The sequence below is a fragment of the Dromiciops gliroides genome, chromosome 1 (genome assembly GCF_019393635.1).
Source record: "Dromiciops gliroides isolate mDroGli1 chromosome 1, mDroGli1.pri, whole genome shotgun sequence".
NCBI classification, from domain to species: domain Eukaryota; kingdom Metazoa; phylum Chordata; class Mammalia; order Microbiotheria; family Microbiotheriidae; genus Dromiciops; species Dromiciops gliroides.
In genome coordinates this window covers 745,699,534-745,726,153 of record NC_057861.1, presented here as the reverse complement: position 1 = coordinate 745,726,153, position 26,620 = coordinate 745,699,534, and the positions used below count along the sequence as shown (strand labels likewise).

General features: G+C 43.9%; 1 protein-coding gene across 1 annotated transcript in view; it reads left to right on the top strand.

The window, feature by feature from the left end:
* Window positions 1-26,620, top strand: part of AVL9 (AVL9 cell migration associated) — a 63,103-nt gene that overhangs the window by 234 nt on the left and 36,249 nt on the right. Inside the window, exons 2-3 of the mRNA XM_043975010.1 lie at window positions 20,164-20,284; window positions 22,617-22,702. Of these exons, the coding sequence (XP_043830945.1) occupies window positions 20,164-20,284; window positions 22,617-22,702 (207 nt within the window). The remainder of the gene's footprint in view (window positions 1-20,163; window positions 20,285-22,616; window positions 22,703-26,620) is intronic.

Here is a 26,620-nt window from a genome sequence, read left to right as displayed (position 1 = left end):
CACGTGTCTCCCACCCCTCCCCCCGCGTGTCTCCCCATCCCCCTTCTCGTCTATCCCCCTCTCGCCCCCAAGTCTCCCCACCTGTCCCCTGGCCCCCCAAGTTCTCGTGCTGGCCTCCACCCTGTTCCCCAATACCTGTCTGAGACTTCTGCTAATAACTTCCTTTTTCTTTTAGTTTATTTCAGCCTACATTTATTAAGCACCTTTTGTGTACACTAGTCACCAGGGTAGGCTAGGACACGAGCAGGCCCCTGCCCTCCAAACGCTTAGAGTCGCCTCCCGCAGGGGAGGCCGCCGGGCCGGGACCCCAGCCGGCCCCGCCCTCCCTAGTGCTCCCCCTTAGTACCCCACCGGCCCCAGGGGGGCCAGACTGGTGCCCAGGGCGGGGCGGGCTCCCGGAGCACGAGGTCGGGGTGTGTCTGGCTCCCTGGAGGCCAGTGCAGTGGAGGACAGACTGCTTGGGACCCCCCCCCATCAGTCATTTCTCTGAGGGGGCCTGGGACCAAAAGGAAAGCGCTGCCCCTTTTCTGGTGTCCTGGGCGGTGCCCCCCACTCAGGATCAGGTGTGTAAGCGCCCACGCCAGAATCCACAGCGTTACACAGCAGACCGCTTGTAGTGAGATAGCGGGATGTTGTTCCCATCCGGGTCACAGAGCCCCCTGAAATCTCTCCATGGACCCCAGGGACGGGGAGCCCTCCTAGCTTGGAACATCCCCGGCTTGACTCTGCAGCCCTTAGTTTCCTCTGTAGATGGGCCGGGTGGTCTGTGTGGAAGCCAAGGACTGGTTGGTCCTGAGGCTTCCAGCGCTGTCCCAGGTAGGCACAGTGTCTACATGGGGCGCTCTCTGAGGGCCTCCGAGGTGGGAGCCCCAAACGGCACTGGTTTTATCCTCCTCTGTCTGGGAAGCTTTTCATTCTGGGGCCTCTCCTAATGGCCCAGCAGCTGTTTGGGACTTTGTGGCTGGTATTGTCTGCATGTTGATATTAAGGGTGTTTCCTTCAAAAGGAAATGATGAGGCATGGGAGGAGAATTTCTATTTTCTACTCAGCTTGGTAGGGTAGGCACCTTGGATTCTCCAGTGCTTTTCGCCCTTCTAAGTGAGTCCTCTTCAGTTGGAAAGGCCTTCAGTAGGGACCCTTTGATATCCCGGGGGTCTGTCTGGTTTCTAAGGCCACAATTCACTAAATTTGGAGAAGCTGCGCCCCCCTCCCCCCTCGTTTCCAGGGTAGTGAATTTTTTGGCCAAATGCAATTCTTACAGACCATCTACTAAGATGTAAAAGGTTTGCAATCTGTGTTCATGGAGGAAAGCCTATGGCCATGAAAATCACAGATAATTGAGGCCTTGAGTGCATTTGCCTTGTAAATCATTTTCAAATATGAAAACATGTTTTAACTTGTTTAGCATTTCTCTATCTCATCCGTGTTTCAATTGGGAGCCGTACAGGACTCATCAGAAGCTGGATTCCTTATCAAAAGAGATAGAGGGCTAAAGAACCCTAACTTACAGAAGTCTGAGAAGAGCTGTCCTCTGATTTATCAGAGTGCTAGCCAGCATCTCCACTTACCCCATTCGCTACTCAGCTCGCCTTTGTGGACGGCCCATTGTGTTCTCCACATTGTGCCAAGAGCTTGGGCCACAAAGACAAAAATGAAAGGTCCTGTTCTCTAGAAGCTGATATTCTAGATACCGAAGCACATTTTAGAACAAGTTTTTGTTCCTTAGGCCTGGACTTGGAGATGACTTCTTCTAGCCCCATCAGAGGCTGAACGACCTACTTAGGTCTTGAGGTAATAACAGCTAACACTCTGCCCTTTGAGGTTTGCAGAAGCCTGGACCACCGTGACCTTGTTTGAACCTCCTTAGTACTATTATCCCTGTTTTACTGATGAAGAAACAGAGTTCAGCAATACACGGAGTCAGAGGCATAATTTGAACCCAGGTCTCTCTTGGCTGCAAGTCCAGCTTGCTCTCCACCAAGCTGCCTCGGGTGTCAAGTAGAGGGGCTAACAAATGGACTAACAGTCACTTGAATACAAATGGTTGGCATCTCAGCCCTGTCCTTTAGGTAAGAAGCATATGAGCTGTTAAGGTAGGAGCGGCATTATTCAGCTGTGGTGTTTGGAAAAAGCTTCAGAGGAACAAAAAGAGTAAAAAAACAAAGGGGCGGCTAGTTGGCGCAGTGGATGGAGCACCGGCCCTGAAGTCAGGAGTACCTGAGTTCAAATCCAGCCTCAGACACTTAACACTTGCTAGCTGTGTGACCTTGGGCAAGTCACTTAACCCCAATTGCCTCACTAAAAACAAACAAACAAACAAAAAAAAAACAGGGACTTAGGTTTGGAGGGAAGAGAATCAAGAGGGCAGCACAGTAGATAGAGAGTGTAGTGAAGCGGCCTAGGACTGCTCCCCACACTCTCCTTTCTGAAGATGGCCTGCCAAAGGAAAGTGCCCCATAGGCAGTCAGGGAGCTTCTAGAAGAGGCCTGGGGATTAACCTTGGGAGACCAGTTTTTCAATCCTTGTGCTTTATAATCCATGTTTTTATTATAAACTGATGACGATCAGCAGGAACAAGTCATCCCACCAGTACACACAGACTGACCACAACCTTGGCAGAAACCTCCTGGTGTGCCTCCCTGCTCCCTGCATTCCACCCTCCACGAAGCTGTCAGATTGCTCTTCTTGACGGCAAAGGTCCAATGAGGTTACTCCCCTGACTCCCTGTTATCTCCAGGGTCCAATATGATATTCTGTGCCTGGCCCTTTCCTGCCTTTCCAGTCTTCTTACACATGACTCTTACTTGCCCCATTCTCTGCTATCCAGTGACACTAATCTTCCTATTCCTGCATCCCTGTGCTCCATCTCTCAGCTCTGGGCATTTTGCTCTAGCTGTCCCCCCTGCCTGGAAGGCTCTCCTTCCTCATGTCTGCCTCCTAACTTCCCAGGCTTCCTTCAAGCCCTAGCTAAAAGCCCATCTTCTGTAAGAAGCTTTTCCTGACCACCACTCTCCCCCCCCCCCCCCCCAGTGCTAATGCCTTCCTCTGAGATTAGCTCCCATTTATCCTGTATGTGTCCTGTTTGTGCGTCCTTGTTTGCAAGGTCTCCCCCATTATACTCTGAGCACCTTGAAGGCAGGGACTGGTTTTGCCTTCTTTGTATCATGCATAGTAGATGCTTAATAAATATGTTAGCTTGGCTTGACTTGAGAGCCCACTGAATCCAACTCTCTCGTTTTACAAATGAGGGTACTGAGGTAGGCAGTAGTGAAATCATTTTCTCAGGGTCCCACAGGTAGTAAATACTTGAGGGAGGATTTGAACCCAGGTCTTCCTAACTCCAGGTTCTGCTCTCTCCACCTTTCATTGTTACCAGGAAGAAGGGTTGTCTTTTCCCTTTTACAGTGCGGTGTGAACATTGAATGTTGTGCTTGCTGAGCCAGAGTGATGTTGCTGTGGCTCCCATCTTTCCTTTGTAGGAAACTTCACTCGAAGCTTCCCACATCTGTTGGACGCTGGCCCTTCCAGCACCAAGCAGCCCATCTCACTCACATACCACATGTTCGGCATTTCCCCAATCAGCAGACACACTTCCTGTGGTTGGTTCTCACTGGACACGGTTGAACAGGCTAGTGCTCTCAGGGAATATATTGCTCCAGGGTTTTAGACCAGTAGTGGAACCTCTGTGTCAGCAGGTAGGAACAAGCTAGTCACTTTTCCTATTTAATTCCTGTGGGTTCCTGGATGGCCAGACCATTCATAGCATTTCCAGCCCCTCTTGGTTACTTGAAGTATTGTTCACTTTTTAAAATAGATTTTTATTTATTTCATTAAATATTTACCAATTACATATAAAAATTTTTTGAGTTCTGAATTCCCTCCTTTCTTTCTGCCCCTCCTCTGTCCTTGAGAGGGCAAACAATTTTTTTTATCAATTAGACATTTGAAGTCATGTAAATATATTTCCATATTAGCCATTTTGCAGAAGAAAACACAGACCAAAAAAACCCCCAAGAAAAATGAGGTTTTTAAAAAGTATGCTTCTATCTGCCCTCAGATTTCATCTGTTTTCTCTCTTGAGGTAAATAGCATTTTCATCATGGGGCCTTTGGAATTGTCTTAGATCATTGACTTGATAAGAGTAACTAAATCTTTCATATTTGATCATCTTTACAATATGGCTGTTACTGTGTGCAATGTTCTTCTGGCTCTGCTCGCTTCAATTTGCATCAGTTCATATAAATCTTCCCAAGCATGCGGTTATTTTCAGCAAGGCAGTGATCCAATTTAACCCTGAAGGACTTAGGAAAATTGCAACCCATCTACAGAGAAAGAACTGATGGTATCTGAAAACAGATTGAAACACATTTTAATTTTTTTTTCTTTGACAATTCCTTAATCTGAAGTTTTGTTTTTTAACTGTTTTCTCTCACAACCTAGCTAATGTGGGGATGTTTTCCATGACTACTCATGCATAACTTATATTGAATTGCTTGAGTTCTTGGGGGTGAGGGGGTGGGAAGAAAGGGAGGAAGATAAATTGGAACACAAAAGTTTTTAAAAATTGATGTCAAAATTTGTTTTTACATAGATTTTGGAAAATAAAATTCTAAACATATAAGTCTTCCCAGGTTGTTCTCAAACCATCCCCCTCATCATTTCTGATAGCACAATCATATTCCATCACAAGCATGTCACAACTTGTTTAGCCTTTTCCCAGTATTAATGATCAGTTTTTGTGAAGGTGCCATGCAAAGCTGAGAAAAGGGTATATCCTTTTTCAATCCCATTCATTTTTTTCCAGAGGTCCATCACAACTAACTTTTCTAAGATTCTGTTCTTCTCCTTGACTTCTTTCTTATTTATTTTATGGTTGATCTAGTTCTTTCTTTTTTTTTTTTCCTTTTTTTTTTTTTTTTGGCAGGGCTATGGGGGTTAAGTGACTTGCCCAGGGTCACACAGCTAGTAAGTGTTAAGTGTCTGAGGCCGGATTTGAACTCAGGTACTCCTGACTCCAGGGCCGGTACTTTATCCATGGCGCCACCTAGCTGCCCCTGATCTAGTTCTAAGAGGGGAAAGTTGAGGTCGCCCAGTAGTATAGTTTTACTATCTATTTAATCCTGTAATTCATTTAACTTGTCCTTTAAGAATTTGGATGCTCTGCCATTTGGTGCATATGTTTAATATTGGTATTCTTCTTTGCCTGTGGTTCCTTTTAGCAAGATGTGGTTATCCTGCTTATCCTTTTTAATAAGGGCTTTTTTTTGCTTTTGCTTTGTCTGAGATCATGATTGCTACCCTTGCCTTTTTTACTTCAGCTGAAGCATAATAGATTCTGCTCCAGCCCCTTATTTTAACTCTGTGTGTCACTGTTTCAAGTGTTTCTTGTAAACAGCATATTGTTGGATCGTGGTTTCTAATCCATTCTGCTATCTGCTTCTGTTTTATGGATGAATTCATCCCATTTACATTCACAGTTATGACTACTCATTCTGCATTTTCCTCCATCCTATTTTTTTTCTGTTTATCCTTCTCTAAAGTCTATTTTGCCTCTGACCACTGCCTTTTTTAAAAATCTGCTTTTCCCTTTATTACTCCCACACACACTTTTCCTTAAGCCCATTCTCCTCCTACTTCCCTGTTGGGTAAGATAGATTTCTATTACAAATTGAATATATATAGTATATGTGTTCCTTCTTTGAACCAGTTTAGATGTTGGTGAGGTTCAAACATTGCCTGTAACCCCCCCCAAGACACAGACAAAGACACACACACACACACGTGCACACGTTTTCCCTTCTACTATAACAGATCTTCCTCGATCCCTGTTTTTGTGAGATGATTTTCCCCGTTCTTCCTCCTACTCTTGCTTCTCCCAGGGCTTCCTCTTTCTCACCTATATGCATATTTTTAAAAATCATTCTAATATAATCAACTCACTCCTGTGCCTTCTTTCTGTGTAAACTCCTGCTCATTACTCCAGTAATGATGAAGATCACATGTATCATCTGCCCATATAGAAAGATGAACAGTTTAACCTTGGGTTCCTTATGCTTTCTCTTTCATGTTTACCTTGTTGGGCTTCTCTTGAGTCTTATATTTGAAAGTCAGGTTTTCTGTTCATTTCTGGTCTTTTCATCAGGGAATGCTTGAAAGTCCTCTGTCTCATTAAATGTCCATTTTTCCCCCTTGAAGAATTAGATTCACTTTGGCTGGGTAGGTGATTCTTGGTTATAATCCCAGCTCTTTTGCTTTCCAGAATATCATATTCTAAGCCCTCTGTTCCTTTTACCTGGTAGCCACTAAATCTTGTGTGATCCTGACTGTGGCTCCGAGAAATGAATGGTTTTTTTCCTGACTACTTGAAGTATTTTCTCTTGACCTGGAAGCTCCAGAATTGGGCTGTAATATTCCTGGGAATTTTCATTTGGAAATCACTTTCAGGTGGTGGTCACTGGATCTTTTCTACCACTCCCTAACTTTTGTAAAGTATTGTCCAGATGGCTTCTTTAGAATGCACTCACTCAAAGCAGCCTCCATCAAAACATGATCTAGGCATATTATCTGGTGTAAGCTCCGGTGTGCATGTGAGTGTTGTTCATGTTATATGTGTGTATGGTTTCTGCATTGTGTGGTATACATGTATACACGTATGGTGTGTTCATTGTGTGGGGGGGACATGTGTGTTGTGCATGTGGTATGCACATGTGCATGAGTTGTATGTGTGTGTGTTGTGCACGTATGCCTCCAACAGCATGACAGGACTAGGCTCTTGCTATAAATAAAGTGTATTGGAAACATTGGCCATTGGGGCTTTCCCACAGCATGTCGGAATTAGGGGATCATTCCTCAATTGTGATTTTGCCTCCTAGTATGAAGGATGGGAAACATGCCTGGCTTCTTTGAGTCTGGGTCTCTCTGGATAGCCACCAGAAGCACTCCCTAGGGTGGTTTGGAGTTGGGTGGCTGGCTCAGGAGTGATCGTGACCATTCTTTGAGGAGGGAGCAGAAAAGACCACATGTCCTTTTTAGAAACAAAGGTTAGGTTTTGATTGGCATTTGTTTCCAGAATGTTGACAGTTTACCTTTACCTGCCTTGTAGCTGCTGCCTTAGGCCACTAAGTGATACAATGAATACTATGAACACTGGGCTGTTCATATGTGTGTTCAAATGTGGCCTCAGATACTGACTAGCTGTGTGAACCTGGGCAAGTCACTGTACCTCTGTTTGTCTCCGTTTCCTCATCTGTAAACTGGAGATAATAATAGCACCCACCTCCCAGGATTGTTGTGAGGATCCAGTGAGCTCATAATTGTAAATCACTTAATACAGTGCTTGGCACATAGTAGGAACTTAGTAAATCTTTCCTAGCTTCTTTCCTTCCTTCCCTCTCTGCCTTTTATATATAAAATGTAGCTGAAACCTTTCAACTTTTCTGTATAAATAATTTACTTCATATAATTTGCTTAAGTTAGCATGACACCTCACATAGGCACACAAAGGACCATCATAGAATTTTCTAGGTTATGAACACATTTTTCCAGGCCATAATAAAGCAGCTATATGCTTTATAGGCATCATCAGGTGAGAAAGCTTCCAATCAAAGTATCTTTGATAAGTCTTAGAAATGAGAGGAAGGATATTAGGTCATTTGGTCCATAATTTTGTCAGGATATAATTTGCTGTGTCGATACTATTTTCAGCTTTGAATTATTTTGGTGTGTTGTAAATAGAGGAAATGATTGTGTGTTATAGTAATCAAGCATCTCCGGTGATTTTTTAAAAACTATTTTTACTTGGGTCAACTAGTGAGAGTAAATCTTTTGGGTACTTGTAACAGTACTGTAGGAATGTTCACCACTTAGGTTTCAAGTAACTTACTAGTTCACATGTTAAATTAACACTGAAGTAATTTCATTCTTGGATTCGAATCTGGTTATATGCTTAACCCAACCCTTTATTTTCCTCTGTCAGTCATTTTTTAAATGTAGCATTTAATTAGGTTTCCCTCCCCCACCTTAATTTTTTGCACCTGCTCAGACATGACATTCTTTGAAATGAGGTGGAACTCAGTTCTTTTCCTTGTGATCGAGATGGGGATGGATGGATGTCATTGTGTCTCCAGCCTTGTGCTTGACCCTTATTGGTTTGGTGTCAGTAATGTTGGAAGAGGTGACTGGTGTTGGAGTCAGGCTGAACAAACCCTTTCAGGAATCAGTCGGGAAAAATGTAACCAGGGCAGACCTTCTGGGCAGCCTTCTAAAGCTCTGGCTTTGGCTTTTGTGCTTCACCAAAAGAGCCATGATGGGCTACACCTAACCAAGGTCACTGCCCACTGCCAAAGGAACCAACCACTAAGTGATACAATGAATACTATGAACACTGGGCTGTTCATATGTGTGTTCAAATGTGGCCTCAGATACTGACTAGCTGTGTGAACCTGGGCAAGTCACTGTACCTCTGTTTGTCTCCGTTTCCTCATCTGTGGTGGGTCTGCATCTAAGCAGACTCTTCAGTTTCCCTTATTACTAACCTGTTCTGGCACTCACTGCTGAAGGAATCCCTCTGGGCCAACAGTGAGATATCCAGAGGGAGCTTTGCCGAGCACTCAGTGCAGTGCCCAGCACATGGTAGGCACTTCGTTTATTCACTGACTGGTCTGTTTTCCCTACTCTGTGGCAGAGACAAAGATGCCCATTCCCCCTTGCATTAAGAAAAATGCAGTCAGTGCTTGGAGATGTGTTTCTAGATTTGTGGGTGTAGGGAATGGACAGATAATAGATGGGTTCGAAGGACAGTGGACCAAGGTAAGGTGGCTTGTTATATGGACCCCAACCCAGTGCTGGCAAGTATATGAGCTTGTAAACTTTGTGGCTTGATGACTAATAGGACAAAGATTTTTCATGTTTGTAGACTTCCTTGACATGGCAAAGCTCTCTGGCTCTAGCATTCTCTACTGTAAATGCATGGTTGATGACTAAATCCATGGTCCGGTGATCTTCAAGGTTATTACAGCTTTAATGTTATAAGAGTTTGTGATACTTAGACAATATTCTGGTTGTGCTGTGACTATGAATCATGGAACCCACAATCTCCAAAGAATCACAATCATGGGTCATTCAAAGGGCAAAGAAGAGACACGTGGCTGCTGTAGGTATTCTGTGGCCTATTCCCAGAGGTAATTTGCATACAGGAAGTAGTAGGATAAATAATAAATGTGGGATTGGAAAAAAAAAATGCATCTGGCAGTCAGAGCAAGAGACCCACCATACATGGACAGCCAGGGACTGCAGTGGTGCCCACAGGATGTTCAAAGATGTGGGGCTAGCAAAAATGGTTTATGGTTGATAAAGAGCCCCCTGGGCCTTCTCAACCGGAGCTCTGAGAGCTTGATTTTTGTTTTTTTGTTTTTGTTTTTTGGCAGGGCAATGGGGGTTAAGTGACTTGCCCACAGTCACACAGCTAGTAAGTGTCAAGTGTCTGAGGCCGGATTTGAACTCAGGTACTCCTGAATCCAAGGCCGGTGCTTTATCCACTGCGCCACCTAGCCACCCAGCTTGATTTTTAAAATATTTTGCAAACTGCCTTTCAGTATAATTGGTTTCCTTTGTGATCCTCTGGATTTGATTTTTTTGCATTTAAAAACATTACTCTGAGAAGAAGGCCTTTGACTTTACCCGCTTTGCCCAAGGGTTCTGTGACATAAAAGAGGTTGAATGGCCCTGGACCTGTAGAGGAAGGCCTCCTGAATGTGTGGAAGAGCCTCCATGGAGGGAGGCCATCAAAGGCTATGAGCAAGAGGCTTATGGGTGAAAGAAGACTGACTGACATTGCTGCCTGTTATCAGAGGGACATAATGCTTATTATATGGCACTAGAAAAGACCCTACTAGGCCTTAAAATACAGCCTCTAGGGGCCACCTTTCTCTAGCCCTCAGTTATTCTTAAGCCAGGGTCTCTGAATCTAGGAGCTTTAAAAAGTATTTTAATAACTATATTTCAATATAACTGGTTTCTATAGTATATAATTCTGTGTGCTGTGTTTTATGCCTTTTAAAAGTTAATTCTGAGAAGACATCCATGAGCTTCCCAGACTCCCAAAGTGGGGGTTCATGACACCAGAAATGGTAAGAACCCCTAGACTAGATCTTCTTGCCTTTTGTCTCAGGACTTTGATTTCAAATACTGAGAAGAGAAAAACTTCAAACCTTTTGAATGATTTCTTCTGTAGTGTTAATATGCTTATAATTGCTTTGACTTATGTAGCATTTTTTAAAAAGTTTAGCTTTTTCTAAAGTTAACCACCAAATAAAATGGGCATTTCCAAATATATAGAACATAAAAAGATTGTAGATCTTTATTATGTGTTATTTGCTTTTCTTTTTTCATATATAAGTGTAACTGTAGCTTTCAGCCTTTCCTGCTTCTTTTTGGTCTCCTCTTTCTTCAGTAGTCTCTCTCTCTCTCTCTCTCTCTCTCTCTCTCTCTCTCTCTCTCTCTCTCTCTCTCTCTCTCTCTCACACACACACACACACACACACACACAAACACACAAAATGTCCCTATGTAGCACTTTGTTTTATAGTTTTTATAAGTATCCGTCCCATTTGATCACAGTTTTATAAGTATCCATCCTGTTGGATCCTATGCACTCTGTTGTGTGGTTTGATCTGTAGTGAAAATGTTACGTACATATCTCCATTTTACAGATTTGGAATTCAGTTAGTTGCCTAGGGTCATATTAGCAGTAAATGGCCAATTTCCTGGATTTAACCTCTGATGTCTTCTGATGGAATCCACCACTCTCTAAACTCTACCAGACTTTGTGTTTTTTTAGATCTTATCTTTTCTTGGAAGAGGATGGGAGGAAACAGGGAGACCCTGGGCATGGAAGGCCCTGTGGGGAGACTGGCCAAAGAGTCACCTCCCCAATAGTGCTTCTCAATTTTGAGTAGACCCTGTCCTCATCTCCACTGCTATATAAAATATTAATCCAGTTGGGAGCTTGATACTCTAAAATACTTCTTAGTATCTAAATCTGAGATAATATTTCTGAGAAGAATTTTCTTTTTTGTTATCTTTCAGCTATTGCTTTTCAACTTGTCTTTTTGTTTCTTCCTTAAAAGTTCCCCAAAGTCATTGATTTCATGCCTATGCTAAATACTAGCTCTTTTTTAGAGATGTAATGATGTTTCCTTTAGAAAAAGTATTTTTATATAAAGTATTGAAGGCAAAATAGGTGGCTACCTAAACCATCTGGTCTAAGAGCTAGGTCTCATAAAGCCTCATAAAGCTTTTCTCTCCCACCTAGGCTGAAATTCCCACCATTTGGCAACAAAAGGCAGGTTCTAATGTTCTCTCCAGAGTGTACCCTTTCAAATGCATGTATATTTCCTGGGGTTGGAGGAGAACCCCTCTTTGGGGCTTTTTCCCACATGTACAGCTTATTTGAATAGATTCATTATCATCTTGAAAGAAACTAATGAGCTAATGAGAAATATGATAGACAACTAAGTTTCTTTGGAAAAAGGATAAGGGCAGCAAGAAGTCTTGCCTATCAGGCCCTTTAGAAATAAAAATTATTATTTTTATTTCAAAACCATATATCTTTAACAAAATAGAAAAGAAGGAAAAAGAAGAGGACCAAAGAAGGGTGGTGGGATGAGAGCTGATGGGATGATAATGAGATAGATGCGAGCGAAAACTTTATTCTGCTTGTTTTCTCTGCCAAGGAGATGACATTTGGATTGTCAAGGACAGAATAAAAATGGCTAATTGGTAGCTTAAACTCAAGTTAAATAAGGATATAATTAGAGAGCATCGATCTGTCCTTGATAAGTTCAAGTCACCTGTCCCAGAACACTACATCCCAGGGTCTGAAAGCACTGGCCAAGCTGACTGCTAATCCTCTGGAACGCTTTTCCAAAGGTCATGGAGAATGGAAGAAATGTCACATAACAGGAGAAAAGCATCTTTCTTGATTTTCAGAAAATAGATAAGAGTTGTCCCTAAACTATAGACCACTGTCGACTTTGGTTTCCAGAAAATTTTCAAAACAAATTATTAAATGGGATAGAGTAACCATCTAGGAAAGGGAAATAAGACCCCCAGTAGTCTGCATCACCTGCCTCATCACAATAGGGGAGCCCAAGTTGGCTTTACATCTACCCCCCCTTTTTTTGGCCTTGAAGATTAGTGTTCATAGAGTTTACCTAAATTTCAGCAAAACATTTCACTGTGTTTCTCTATTTAAAATAAGCTTTCATGATCTATCATGTCAGAGTAGGAAGGGCATTTCATGTGTCGGTTCATTTTTAGAGGTTGGCCCCATCTGAGATCTACCTCTGTTCTCACATTTGGCCGACAGCAATGGCAGGAGAGCTTCCACAGTGGTCTTGGAATCACAAGAGGTCTGTGTCTGTCTGTCTGATTTGTATATAGGCAGTTTGTAGATCCACCCCCTCCCCCCCCAACCAGTCTTTTTACTTTTGTTCTGTTTGCATTGCTTTTTCTTGTACAATTAACGCCATCTATTTTGTGTCCTATCAATCATTTCTTCTGTTTGTTAAATAGCTGAGAATTTTTTTCCTTCCCACAATTGAAACAGCTATATCATTCAATCAATTTCCAATTTTCTGTGATCTTTTAGAAATATTTAATTGTTCTATTCTTCCATTCGGAATTTATTATGTTTTATGTTGAGAGATTAATGTAGTCCTCCCTTTTTGGCCATACTACTATACAGTTGTCAGCAATTAAACATTTTTTTAATTAACAAGCATGTTCTGTCCCTCTCAACTCCCCCACCAAGAAAAATGAAGCCCTTGTAACAACTATGCAGTCAAGCAAAACAGATTCTTGTATTCTCCATGTCTAAGATAATCTGTGGCTCACTCTGCATCTTGACTCCAACTCGCTTCATCATCAGTTTTCTGGAATCATAGTTGACGACTGAGTTGATCTGAATTCTTCAGTTTACCACTTTATAGTGGTGTTGTTGTGGAAATGGTTCTCCTGGTTCTACTTTCTTTATTTTTCATCCATTTGTGCAAGTCTTCCCGGGTTTTCTGCAACTGTCTCTTTCATCATTTCTTACAGTACAATAAGAGTCCATTACATTTACCTGCCATAACTTGTTCCTCCACTCCCCCCAGGATGAACAACTCCTCAGTTTCCAATTTGTTGCCACTGCAAAAAGAGTTGCTATAAATATTTTTGTATTATGGGCCTTCTCATCTTTCTTTAGTATTTTGGGGGAATAGAAATTGTAGACATATTCCTGGGCCAAAGGATCCAATTTTTTTTATTAAGAACTTCCTCGCCAAGATTCTGTGACCTTAGATTTCCAAAAACCTCATCCATTTGGAAGTTCAGTGTTTGAGGAAACCTCTGTGGTTGTCTAGTCCAACCCATGCCTTTTCCTGAAGACCTCCAAGGAGGGAGAATCCTCACCCTTCTCCATCTGGCTCGCTCTGCATTTCAGGAACGTTTTCCTTAAGTTATCATGCTTAAATTTGTCTCTTTGCCACGTCCACCCATGATTCTTACTTCTCCCCTGTGGGGCTGAATAGAACACATTTAATTCTTCCATATGAAGATTTATAATGGCACTTCGGGACCACATCATTATCACAAAGGTCTTACCAGAAGGATTGCGTTTAAGGAGCCCAGATTTAGTGAATGCAGATTATGCAAAGAAATGGTAAAAATTGTGTACCACATCACAATAGGCTGCAAAAATTTAGCACTTAACTGAACAGTGCCCTGGACCTGGAGTCAGCAAGGCCTGAATTCAGAACCTGCTTCTCACACTTACTTGCTGCCTACTTCAGTTTCCTCATCTGTAAAATGGATATTATAATAACATCCTACCTCCCAGGGCTGTTGTGAAGATAAAATACAGTAATATTTGTAAAGCACTTTGTAGACCTTAAAGGCTATATAAGTGCTAGCTATTGTTTTATTAATGCCTAGCAAAATGGAATGAAACATTAGAAGCTCCTTATTTTTCATAAACTTACAGATGGCAAATCCCAGAATAGACCTCAAAATTTCCTTGAGAACTCATCCATTAAACTGTAATGCTACTAGAGTATTACCACAGCCCCAAATGTTGCCCACAACTGCCTGGAGAGAATATCAATCTGTAATAATCTAAGAATAAAGTGGGAAAGAATTCTGTAAAACCAATCAACACATTAAACAAATGTGACACTAACGATCATGTTGTGGACTCATGCAGCCCTCCCCTGCTGCTGCCAAGAAGTGGGGAGGAGTGTGCTGCTCTGCAGTTTGGAGACCTTCAGTTTCCTTTGTTTGTTCTTTCCATCTACACTGTTGTCATTACTGGGCTTTTGTTTTCTTAGCTCTGTTTACCTCACTTTGCATCAGGTCATGAAAGTCTTCTTATACTTTTCTACAGCCATCATCTCTGTTGTCTCTTACAGTTCGGTCCTATTCCATTGCATTCATGGACCACAATTTGTTCCACCAGTCCGTGGGTATCTGCTTTGTTTCCCACAAAGTTTTGCTACCACAAAAATCCTGCTATAAATATTTTGGTGTCTGGAGATTTTCTTTTTCTCAGTGGCTTCCTTGGGGTAGAACAGTAGAATCTCTGGATCAGAGGGTATGGATATTTTAGGCACTTTATTTACATAATTCCATTTGCTTTCCAGAATGGTTGTACCAATTCACAACCCCACTAAGAGTGTGTTAGTGTGCCTGTTTCTCCACAAGCCCTCTTTTCCTTGACTTCCCCTCTTGTGCCATCTTTGACAATTTGCTTAGTCTGAGGTGAAACATCAGAGTTGTTTTGATTTGCATTTCTTTTCTTTTTAAAGATTTAGAGCACTCTTTGATATGGTTGTTAATAGATTGCAATTTATCTTTGAAAATTACGTGTTCATACACACCTGTCACTTGGGGAATTTTGTTTTTATCTACTTCTCTTAGTTGTCCATTTGTGTATTACTGCTTTCTAGTTTTCCCAGCATTTCTTATCAAATAGTGAGTTCTTTCTTTGGTTATTTATGTTTTCAGCTTTATCAAACACTGGGTTATTGAGTTTCATGATTTCTGATTCTTCCTTGTCTAGGCTGTTTCAATCATCTGCTTTTCTGTTTTTTGATGATTGATGCTTTTTAATATAGTTTAAGATCTAATCCTAATTTCCCCCTGCATTCCTACCTTTTTTCTGTATTTCCCTATATATTCTTGATCTTTTGTTCTTCCAAATGAATTTGTTATTATTTTATTTGATTCTGAACATCATCTCTTTGGTAGTTAGATATAGCATTAAATGTGTAAATTCGCTTTGGTAGTATTTTAATTTGTCTACATTGATATGCTTAGCCACAAACAGTAACTATTGCTCCACCTATTTAAATTGTTCTTTATTTTTAAGGGATATTTACAACTTAATCTCTTCAAATATCGAGTGTCCTTTTGTAGATTGACTCCTAAATGTTTTGTGCATTTCGAAGTTGTTTTGAATGGGACGCACTTTTCTGTCCTTGTCTCCTGGGTTCTTTTCTATCAAAATGCCATTGATTTTTGTGGGTTAGTTTCGTTAAAGCTACCGAGATTTTCTCTTTGACCCTAGAGGCAATAGGGAGCCACTGGTGTTTACTGCATGTAGGACTGACGTGATTTTTTATCAGCTTTAGGGAAACCACTTGCGCACCTGTATAGAGCAGGAGGCTTGGGTTGTGAAGAGACTTCAAGCAGGGAGACCTGGAGAGTCTCTTGGGATATTTTCCAGGTGAGAAGTGAAGAGGGTCTGATGAGCTATGGTGGTGTCTGTGTGAGTAGAGGGAGGGGACTGGCAGATGGCAGAGATGTTGTGGAGGTAGAAACCTTCAGACATGGCGAGAGGTTAGATCCATAGAATGACTGAGAATGAGGACGATGCCAAGCTTGGGAAGCCAGGCACCCAGGAGGACAGTGGGAGGTGGCCTTTCTTTTCACTTTGTCTACTGCCATGAACCACGCATTGGTGATTTGATCGGTATTGCTTAAAATGATGAATTGATGTGTGTAGCATGGCCTCCTTTATTCTTTTGGCTCTTCTTAGTCATGCACATTCAGTATTTGTCCACTGAATCGGTCCTTTATTTATGCTGGAATTCTTTGAGAGTCATCTCTATGTGAGCGTCTACATCTATGTGAACATCTAAGAATTTACCGTCTTTTGTCATTGTTAATGGGATTTTTCTTTTTATAAGTTTCTTCTTTTGAGTGATACATAGAAATGCTGGTGATTTTTGTGGGTTATCTTCTACCAAAATGTTTTGCTGAAGCTATTTATCAGGATTGTATAATGGAAAGAGAGAGGATTTGAGGTCACAATCACTGAGTTCAAATTCTGGTTCTGCTGTATTGCTCTTATTTACTGAAGTCAAATAAACCATCCTACCATTCACAGCTAGTTGTTTTTTTTCAAAAGCTCTTCGTTGGTCATGGTTATTTCCTAAATTTCTTCTTTTGCTACAGTTAGCATTTTTAAAATATATATTTAAATAGTAAATGGTGAGAATGAACAGCCTTGTTTCCTTAGCAGGGTAACCTCTAGCGTTTCCCCATAACAGACAATGCTCTCTTGCTTTCAAATAAATATTTTCTATCAGCTTAAGAAAAAAGTCTTCATTTGTTGGAATCTGCCCTGCCTTATTTGGGATTGGGGGCATTTGATTTTCTTCCTTTTTTGATTAAATTTGCTAAGGCCTTATTCGTTTTATTGATCTTTTTTTAATTACCCAGCTCTTTGATTAGTTTAGTTCCCATCTTATTAATTTCTCCTTTAATTCTGCCAATTTCTCGTTTGCTTTTGGTTCTTTAATTTGTTCATTTCCCAACATCCTTAACTAGCAACTCACCTCATTGATTATCTTTTTTCCACTGTCCTTGTTAATATAAGTGACTCCTGATCCAGTTTGCTTCTGGCTTCTGCTTTGCCTACATTCCATGAGTTTGGCTCTGCTGTATTTCAATAGGGAGAGGAACAGTAAATTTAGAGAGAATATATGGATGTGGGGGGTTGGACTGTTTGGGTTGAAGACCCCCCTCACACACTTACCTTTCTGTCTCTTTCCCCTTTCCATCCATCCCCTCCTGGCCTCTTGGTTGTTCCTAGGCTCCAGGTTCTGGTCCTTTTCCCTGGCCGTCCCTGTCTCCCTCCTCAGTGGTGTCCAACTCAAACAAAAGGGGTGGGCTACCAGTCTGGACCTCAGATACCTGTGAGCTGCCTGTTGGCTTAGTTTTCAAATGTAATGTTACTTGTGTTTTCTTGTGTTTTGATTGGTTTTGTTAGCCATTTCTCATAACATTTTAATGTGCTTCTGGGGGGTGTTTGAGGTTCTGTGCCTGGCTGAGGGCTCTGCCTCCCAGGACGCCCGCCTTTCCTGCTCCTTCTTCCCTCTGTGATTCTCTCCCATTCAGACTGGATAGCTCTTTACGTGTTGTTTCCCCCGTTAAACTGGCAGCTCCTTGAGGGCAAGGACTGGCTTTTGCCTTTCTTTGTGTCTCTAGAGCTTAGTCTAGTACCCGGCAGACAGTAGGTGCTTCATCATTATTTAAAAGATTGACATTCGATGCCATGCTCTTAAGAACAGCAGGTGCAGTATTCAATCAAAGAGGCATTTCTTCAGGTGGCTGCCTCACGTTAGGTTTCGTGTCAGGCTCTGGGAATAGAAAGCAGTCCCCACCCTCAAGGAACTTGATATTCCACTGAGAGAGAGCAACACGTGGCTAGAAAATTAAATACAAACTAGATGCAAAGTAATTTCCTTGAGTGGGGCACTATTGACTGGTGGAGTAGCTGGGGTGATCAAGGCAGGCCTTCGGTACTAGGTGACACTTGGACGGAGCTTTCAGGGAAATGAGGGATTCGTTGAGGCAGAAATGAGGAAGAGGGTGAGGCCTTCCTGAGGACACAAGAGTCGGAGGGGAGGGAGACAGCGCCTGGCAGCCAGTTTGGAGCTTAGACTGTGTGAGGTCAGGCAGGCCAAGGCCGGCTGGGCTGGGCTGGGCAGCCCCCAAGGGGATTGCATCTTCTCCTTCCCTTCTGCAGTTCCAGGGGCTCCCTCAGGGCCTCTTGTCAGTGCCACATCCTCTCTCTCCAGAGGGACTCCTCTCCACTGGTGAATCCTGGGCCAAGCCAAAGTTGGCCCGTGGCCCCCACTATCACCTGGGTAGGCCTGGAACTTTCCACCCCTCCTGGTTTTTTACTCTGTATCCTATGACACCTCACAACTAAAGTCTTGCCTTTTTGGAATTTATTTGTAACTTCATGCCCGGAAGGTGATTTATTTCAATGAAAGTTTGGTGTTTTTTAAAATGAGGCCTGCTTCTGCCTAGTTGTTCCCTCATTTCCAAAGGAGCTCCTGGGCTGCCTGGGGACCTTTGCTTCTTCTCCTTCCTGCCTGTGTCTTCTGGTTACTGCTTCCTGATCACCTTAGTAGTTATATATTGATAGGGGCTAGAGAGCCTGCCCAAGCCCACCTCTGGCCCAGCCCAGCTGAGGGAGCCTGGGCAGTTCTCCAGGGCTCCCAGATGAGAGCAGCCGCAAGACCTCCCTGGAAGAGGAAATGCTCCCGTTGGACAGAGAAAACATTGTGGGGTCAGACAGTGTGATTGCTTCAGTCCCTCTGCTCTGTTGACCCAAGAAGGTGCCCCACTTTCTGTTACTCTTGGCTACAGGAACCTAGAGGCAAGCGCAGCCTGCTCCTAATTCAGCGTGAGGTTGGCACTCCCATCTCTGGGCATGCCACACCTGTGGGCCATGTGAAGGGTCCCCCCTCCCAGGACAGGGGCCAGTAGGACCACAGGCTTCCAGGTGTCACAAGCCATACAGTGCCCCTCTGCTGCCAGGATTGAATACACATCACTGCTGCTCCTTTTGCACCAGCGGCCCTGTGCCCAGGCTAGTATTCCCTTCCCCTGCCTGCTTCTACATCCTGGCATCCCTAAGAACTCCTTTGTGGAATCATAGTCACTGCCCTGTCCAGCCATGAAGGAAAAAGAGGTCAGCACGAGTGGGTGCCTCTGTCACTTCCTACATCGACCTCTCTCTGTACTCTGAGGGCTGGAGGACCCCTCCTCTGAGTGTTGCTTAATATCTTCCTGTTGCCTCCTCGTTCACCAGGGGGGAGGAAGTCTGAGCTGCAACATTGGCCCATTGGGCCAGTGCACTGGGAGGAATGCTCTGAGCTCCGCATGGAGTCATGAGCTTTGGGGCTGAGACAATTTCTCCTTCATTTGATCATCTCTTTTAGCATGAAATAGGGACCTAGCAAAGAGTTGGCTTTCAAGCGCACGTTTGATCAATGTGCCTCACAAAGAGTCTGGACAGGAAATGCCAGTCCCCTCTTACTCCTGGGTGTCACTGGAGGCAGGCTGAAGGATGGCCTGCCATGCTCCATTCATCTTGGGTTAGCTCCTGCTTCCCTCCTTTCCTAGATCTCACCTTTCTGGTTATGCTTTTTCCCCCGATCTTTGTCCTTTTTTCCTGCCTGGCCTATGCCACAGTGCCTACCACATTTCGTTGTTGTTCTCGAGTCTTTTTTTCAGTCATGTCTGACTCTCTGTGACCCCATTGGGTGTTTTCTTGGTAAAGATACTGGAGTTATTTGCCATCTTCTTCTCCACCACATTTTACAGATGAGGAAACTGAGGCAAACAGTTAAGTCACTTGCCCAGGGTCACACAGCTAGGAAGTGTCTGAAGCTGGATTTGAACTCATGTCCTCCTTACTCCAGAGTTGACAGTCTGTCCACTGTGCCACCCCCCTGCCTTCACCCAGCAGCACATAGTAAGAACTTTATCAGTCTGCCCATCTAGGCTGTCTATCAATAGTGGGGCAACTAGGTGGTACAGTAGATAGAGCAGTGGGCTGGGAATCAGGAAGACTCACTTCATGGATTCAAATCTGACCTCAGACACTTCCTAGCTGTGTGACCCTGGGTGAGTCACTTCACCCTGTTTGCTTCCATTTCCTCATCTGTCAAATGAGCTGGAGAAGGAAACGGCAAACACTCCAGTGTCTCTGACAAGAAAACCCCAACTGGGGTCATGGAGAGTTGGATACAACTGAACACCGTCCAGTCAGTCAGGGTGTCCTTTGGCTCATCGGTTTTCTGGCTGACACGTTCTTTTCTCTTTCAGGTTGAATTCTCCTATCCTCCCCTGATCCCAGGAGAAGGCCATGACAGCCACACCTTACCCGAGGAGTGGAAGTATTTGCCTTTTCTTGCCTTGCCTGATGGAGCTCACAACTATCAGGAAGGTAAGATGGGACCTGGGCTACCCTGCCCTAGAGCAGTGGAAGACTGTACCGTGTGTCAGACTACTGCAGAGCTTTGCTGAGATGCCCGCCCGCACACTAAGATGTTGCCTAGTAGAGGAAGTCTGTGAACTCCTCAAGGGGTCCGAGCACAGACTGCCAAGTGTTAATCCACCTAAGCAGGGAGTAGCAGTGCCTTGATTTGTGCTTCTGAGGCCTCTGAGGAACAAAGCCCGGCTTGGAACCCCTCCTCCATCCCTGGTCCCTGTGGCTGTTGTGAATGGGGGGGCGGGGAGGCAGCCATGGGGTGGCTGAGCCATTTCCCGAGTCATTATTTTCTGTTGCCTCCTTCCCTTCCTTTTAAGGTTTTGCTGCACGCAGTTTCCAGGGAACATGCTGGGCAAAATTTTTGTCCCTAAATAAGAAAGACATTTCTGTTTTATTCCAGTTTCCTTGTAATTACTATTGAACTACAAAGGTTCTTCAAACAGTCTTTACCCGCCTTCCCCTACTCTGCTGGTCCTTCTCACAACCCCCCAAATTAGTTTGATTGAATTCAGCAACTATTTATTAAGGAGCTGCTGTGTCCGAGGACTTTTGTCAGGTGCAGATCACACAGCTCTCCCCAGCCCCTCCTGACACAGAGCTGGTTCTCCATTGGGTTGGGCACAGTATGATAAAACAACATGGGAAGAGATGCGGGGACAAAGGAGTTCCCCAGGGCCCAGGCTCCCCCACACTGAGGTCTTTGCCATAGACCACATCGCCTTCTCGTGAGGATGGGAAGATGCCTCAGAAATGTCTGTTTCCATTTAGTGCCCCCTCAGATGGTGTGGATGAAAGGGGCTCAGTCGTATAACTTGGGAGGGGATGTTAGTTAGGGCCACCACTGAAGTCTTCTCCAGTGGCTCATTCAAGAGGAATCTGGCTTCTCAGAGGCCAAACCCTCCTGGCATTGACCAGACTCACTGACCAGGTGGGAACATCGTGCAGCAGGTTGGAGCCCAGGCCCAGATGGTGGGCATCTGCCAAGGTGCAGAGGGCCTGTGGCGCTCACTCACCCTGGGGAAATCTGAACCTATCGGAGCTCTTGCGTAGGCTGGAGAATGGCTCCAGAGCACTCAGTCCCCATCCTGGGAGACATTCCGGGGGTTTGGCTTTGGTTTTGTTTTTTTCTAAACCAAAGAAATGATTTTCTTGGAACACAAATCTCTTTCCTCTTAATTGGTCCAAGGTACAAATGTTGCTGCCAAAAATGAGAATCATCGACTTTTTAGGAATAGGCTGTTTCTCGTGGCTGTTTCCGTGGGAGGCCATCTGATTGCCTTTCCTGATGGTCCCTTTTGCCATATAGTTCTAGCTCCTTCACAGAACTGGGGATAGATTGGGGCGGGGGGGGGGGGTAAGGAAGCCAGTGTTCTTAAACTCCCCCACTGCTCCTTCCTCCCTGCCCCCCCCCCGCCTCCTGGCTCCCACCTTCTCCTGTCGGGGGCCCCAACCTTTTTTGTGAGTAAAAGCTCTTTTTCCTTTCTTTGAAGCCCGAGGTCACCGTGGGGAGGGCCATAATCACAGCCTTGTTGAGTGGCTCCTGCCAAGTCCTGTCATTGTCCTGAGAAATGAAAAAGGCCGAAAACATGAAGCTGCAGATAATCGGGCCCCTCCCAGTCCAATGAGCAACTTTCACAGTGAATTCCACTTTCAAAAGACTGAATTTCAATCTCTTTTGGTTTACTTTAAAATAATATTATTCAATGTGGAAAATTATTTCCAAATTGTGCCCAATCGGTAACCTGGGGTAATTCAGCCCACAAAGGACTTTAGGATATGGTGGGTTCACTTATACTGTAGTGAGAAATGGAGTTACCGTGATGATGCTAGAAATGCAGGTTTAACAAGAGCCCGAACAACAGTGTTTGGATCAGGGGAATGAACAAAGGCATATAATATTGTTAACTCATGTTATAAAAACAATTTATCTGCCTTCAATTTTTATTTGATTTTTTTCTCAATTACATGTAAATAAAAAATTTTAACATTACTTTTAAAAAATTTTTGAGTTCCATTTGCACTCCCTTCCTCTCTTCCCTTCCCCTTCCTTGAGAAGGTAAACAATTTAATATAGATTATACATGTGCCATCATGCAAAACATTTCCATATTAGCCATGTTGCAGAAGAAAATGCAGACCCCCCCAAAAAAAAAAATCAGAATAATAAAGTTTAGAAAGTGTTCTTCAATCTGCATTCAGACTCCTTCCATTTTTATTCTGGAGCTGGATAGCATTTTTCATCATAAGCCCTTTGCAATTGAAGACGATTTACCTGCATCTTTCTTAGATACCGTGTTTTTCCACCTGCCCCCCAGAAATGGAAATGGAATGACAGTGTATGGTGTCTCTTGCTACAGACAGATTGAAGCCAAGGTATGTATGTTAATAGAGAAAAGATAGCTATATAGAAACAAGGTTGCCCATATGCAACCATATGCATCGGAGTGGTCTTTTTGCAAGTTTCTGTGGTGCCACATTAACTTGAGTTCAGAAGGGCACAGATTCTGTGTATTATGCAGGCTGTCCCAAAAGTCACAGCGCACTTTAGGCTTTAGTAGCTTTGGGGACGCTCTGGATGTCTTCATGTTATAATTGATATTTTAAGAATACTTCATTTCCATCTAAAACCTGTCCAAAGTTACTTCCTGCTGTGTGATGTCTTGTTTCCTTGGATTCTTCCATGTCTGGGGTTTGGTTTAGAATTGGGAAGATGGAGTGGATCTAGTTCTCTAAAAAGCACCATTTTAAAGTTTCAGTATCTTGTCACTCATTTCCCAAGCTGAGGTCTGACTGTGCATGCCCCCTGCTAGTGTGGCTCGTAAATGCCCAGCTGTCCTCCATCCTCACATCGATCACACCAGGGTTTCCAAGCTTCCTGCTGATTCTGCCTCTACTATCCCTCACTCCATCCCCTCTTCTCCCTGCTCTAAGGCCTTATCACCCATTTCCCAGTTTCTCCCTGCGCAATCCACATAATCTCCTGGAGGAATAGGCTTGACTGTGCCACTCCTGTTGCTTGCTCCCAAACCCACATCCCTTCCTTAGTTTGGCTCTGAGCCCCTCCATAATCTGGCCTTGTTTCCCATTCTAGTTCTGCCTTCTGAGGGGAAATAGAAACAGCCTGATGGCAGACTTGCAGACAGCCCTCATGTCCCCCCATGTCTTTTCTTCTGAAGACCAAACATGTCCAGTTCCTTCCTTCCCCTTATCCGGAGACCTGCTGCCCTGTTCTTCCTTTCCTGCACACTGTTAGCTTAATGTCTTTCAAATGTGGCCCCCGCAGCGGCAGCCCCTCTCGCCTTTGCCCCTTTTGCCATTTTAGACGTAGCCTGACCTGGGCAGAGCACAGTGAAACTGTCCCCTGCCTGGTTCTGGAGACTGTGCCTCTCCTGGTGTAGTCCAAGATTGAATTAGCTTTTGTTTACGCTGTTGTCATATTGAGTCTATGATCCACTGAAGCCCCAGGGCCTTTCGGAGAAACTGCTATCCAGCCACCTCTCCCCGATCTCATACTCGTGAATTTGATTTTTTGGTGACCCAAATGTAAGAACTGCCATTTGTCCCTACTTAATCTCATGTTATCATATTGAGCCCAGTGTTCCAGTCTGTCAAAATCCATCTTAATTCTGAGTCTGTTATCCAATATTAGCTGTCCTTCCCAGCTTTGTGTCATTTGCTAATTTCATAAGCTAGCCATTTATGCCTTCAGCCAAGTCTTTGATAAAAACATTATACATCGCAGGACCCAGCAGAGATTCCTGGGGCATTCCACTGTAGACATCCTTCTAAGTTGACATGGAGCCATTAATGACTCCTCATTGAGTCTGGCCAGTCAGCCTGTTCTGAGTCCTCCCAGATCTGCTGTTCTCATGACCACAGCTCGACTCTTCTATGAGAATAATGTGAAACATTTTGTAAAATGCTTAGCAGAAATCGAGGTGTTCTTTCTCTGCCTCTCTTCCCCTGTTCCCGTGTTCTGCCAGTTAAATAACTTTGTCCAAAAAAGAGAAATGTGGTGAGTCTGGTATAACCTCCTCTTGAGGAAGCCACACTGGCTCATTGGTGTGGCAATTCTCTTGACCTGGACTTCAAATTCCAAGGTTCTCCCTTTTGGGCAAAGTTGGATATTTGCCCTTTTTCAGTCCTCAGATGTTCCTCCCGTTCTCCTCCATCCTTGAGAGATCACCAGGTATATTTCTAGCAGTGCTCCTAGGATGTACAACAGAGTACGTCTCCTTCTCTCCTTGCTTACCCAGAGTTATATGGACTAAAGGAAGAGAAATAGGATGGATACGAAGTGTGAGAGAAAATGAGCGATGACCCCAGCTTGCCTGGAGACGCCGTAGATGACAAAACTGGGTTTGGAAGCTATACTGAGGAAAGGGGCAGAAGAGATGGGCCTCTGATGAGCAGTGACAGAGAGAAGGATGGGCTTCTCACTCTGCCTCTCTGGCTTCTGTCACCATGCCAAACCCTCTAAGGTCAGACTGACTCCTTGTGTTTGGAATTCTAGGTCATCCCATTTGTTCCCCGTACGTTGTGCCATTGTTTGGGTTTTATGTGACTTGGAGGGCATCCCTACTGCCCACTGCTTGTTCTTCTTACATTGCAACCACCTGCTATGGCATCTAGTCTGGTCAGTGTACAGAGGCAGTTTTCTCTCTCCATATGGAACTTGCAGACCACTAACACCTAAGTATTTTTTTATAAATTATTGTCTAGTCCAATGGCCGGGGGGCGGGGTTTCCCTGAATTTGTCTTTTTGGAGTTGCCATATTTTCCAGAAACACTGGACCCAGAGCATACAGGAGGCCCTGAATGTGTCAAGGACAAAGACAGACAGACAGACACACAGTTGACATAATTCTTTGTTTGCATTCCAAACTGGACTCCCTGTGTGTCCTTGGGAGTCAAGACAGGTGCCAGACAGTCTGTACTGGGCTTGTGCAGCTGGACCTTGTAGAGAAGGCGACCATCCATCTTCATGGTTTAGCAGTTTCCAAAGGAAAAGAATGTGGCTTTTGCCCTCACCTTGCTCCTCCCCTTTGGGTAGAGTTTTGTCCTTTTCCCATCTTTCCTACACCTTGGCCCTCCCTTGCCATACTCTTTTAAGTGGAGATTCCGGTATCACCTCCCTCCTTTGTCTCACTGCCATGAATGTGTGAGCTTCTGTAAGGACCCAACGTTTTGCTCTGGCTTTGGGTTCCCTGTGCATGTTACTTTCTCTTGTATTGAAGTTGTGATTTCTTGTTGACACTAGTCACGCTTTCCCTATTCCATAATTATAGTTATTCTTTGAACCCTAGTACAAGAATTTACATTTATCCCTTTAAAAATGTTGTCTTACTAGAGTTAGTCCCATGTTTAGCCTCCTGGGGTTTAGTAGATCCTACACTGTCATCCATCATATTAACTGTCCATCCTGGTTTTGTGACCAGTGCAAAGCTGAAAAGCATCCCAACCCTGCCTTCACCCCAGTCATGCTAAGAATGGTCAATACCCAACCCCAAGGACAGATGCCTTGACTTTCTCATCAAAGGCTTTTCCCCAGTTTCACATCAGCCCCCGAATGGCCGTTCTCTGGGTTTGTCATTCAGCCAGCTCCCAGATCCACCTAACTGTACTGTCCTCGAACCCATGTTTTACCATCTTGTCTATAATGATGGCTTGTAAAAGCATTTCAGACGGTTTTCTGAAATCCCACATACTGTGTTTATGAGATAACCCGGGTCTGCTCTTATGATAAATAGTACGGAACTGTTTATAAACCTATGAAAGGAAATAGGTTTAGTGCAACATGATGCACTTTTTAAATTAAAATGTTATTTTATTTTCACCTCCACATTTTCTCTCTCATCCTTCTTCTCTCCTTATCTCCCTTCCCCTCTGCCTCTAGTTGAGAAAATCAGAAAAACAGAGCCCCTGTTATAAACACAGTCGAGCAAAACAAATCCCCACATTAGTCATGCGCCCCCCCTGCCCAAAACATCTCTATCTGTGTACTCTCTGAGACCATCACCCTCGCCTTTCTAGTAGAATGTGGGTAACGTGTTTCATCTTGAAGCCCTCGGAAACTATGGTTGACCATTAACTGAGCAGAGTCCCGAGTCTTTCTAAGCTGCTGTGATGGATTGTTCTCGATCTGCTCGCTTCACAATGAGTAAGTTCATGCAGATCTTTCCAGTGGTCTCCATAGTCTTCCCCTTCATCATTTCTTATGGCCAAATAGGATTCCATCCCATTTCAGACTGAGCCATTCTCCAGTTGATGGGCATCCCCTCAGTTTCCAGC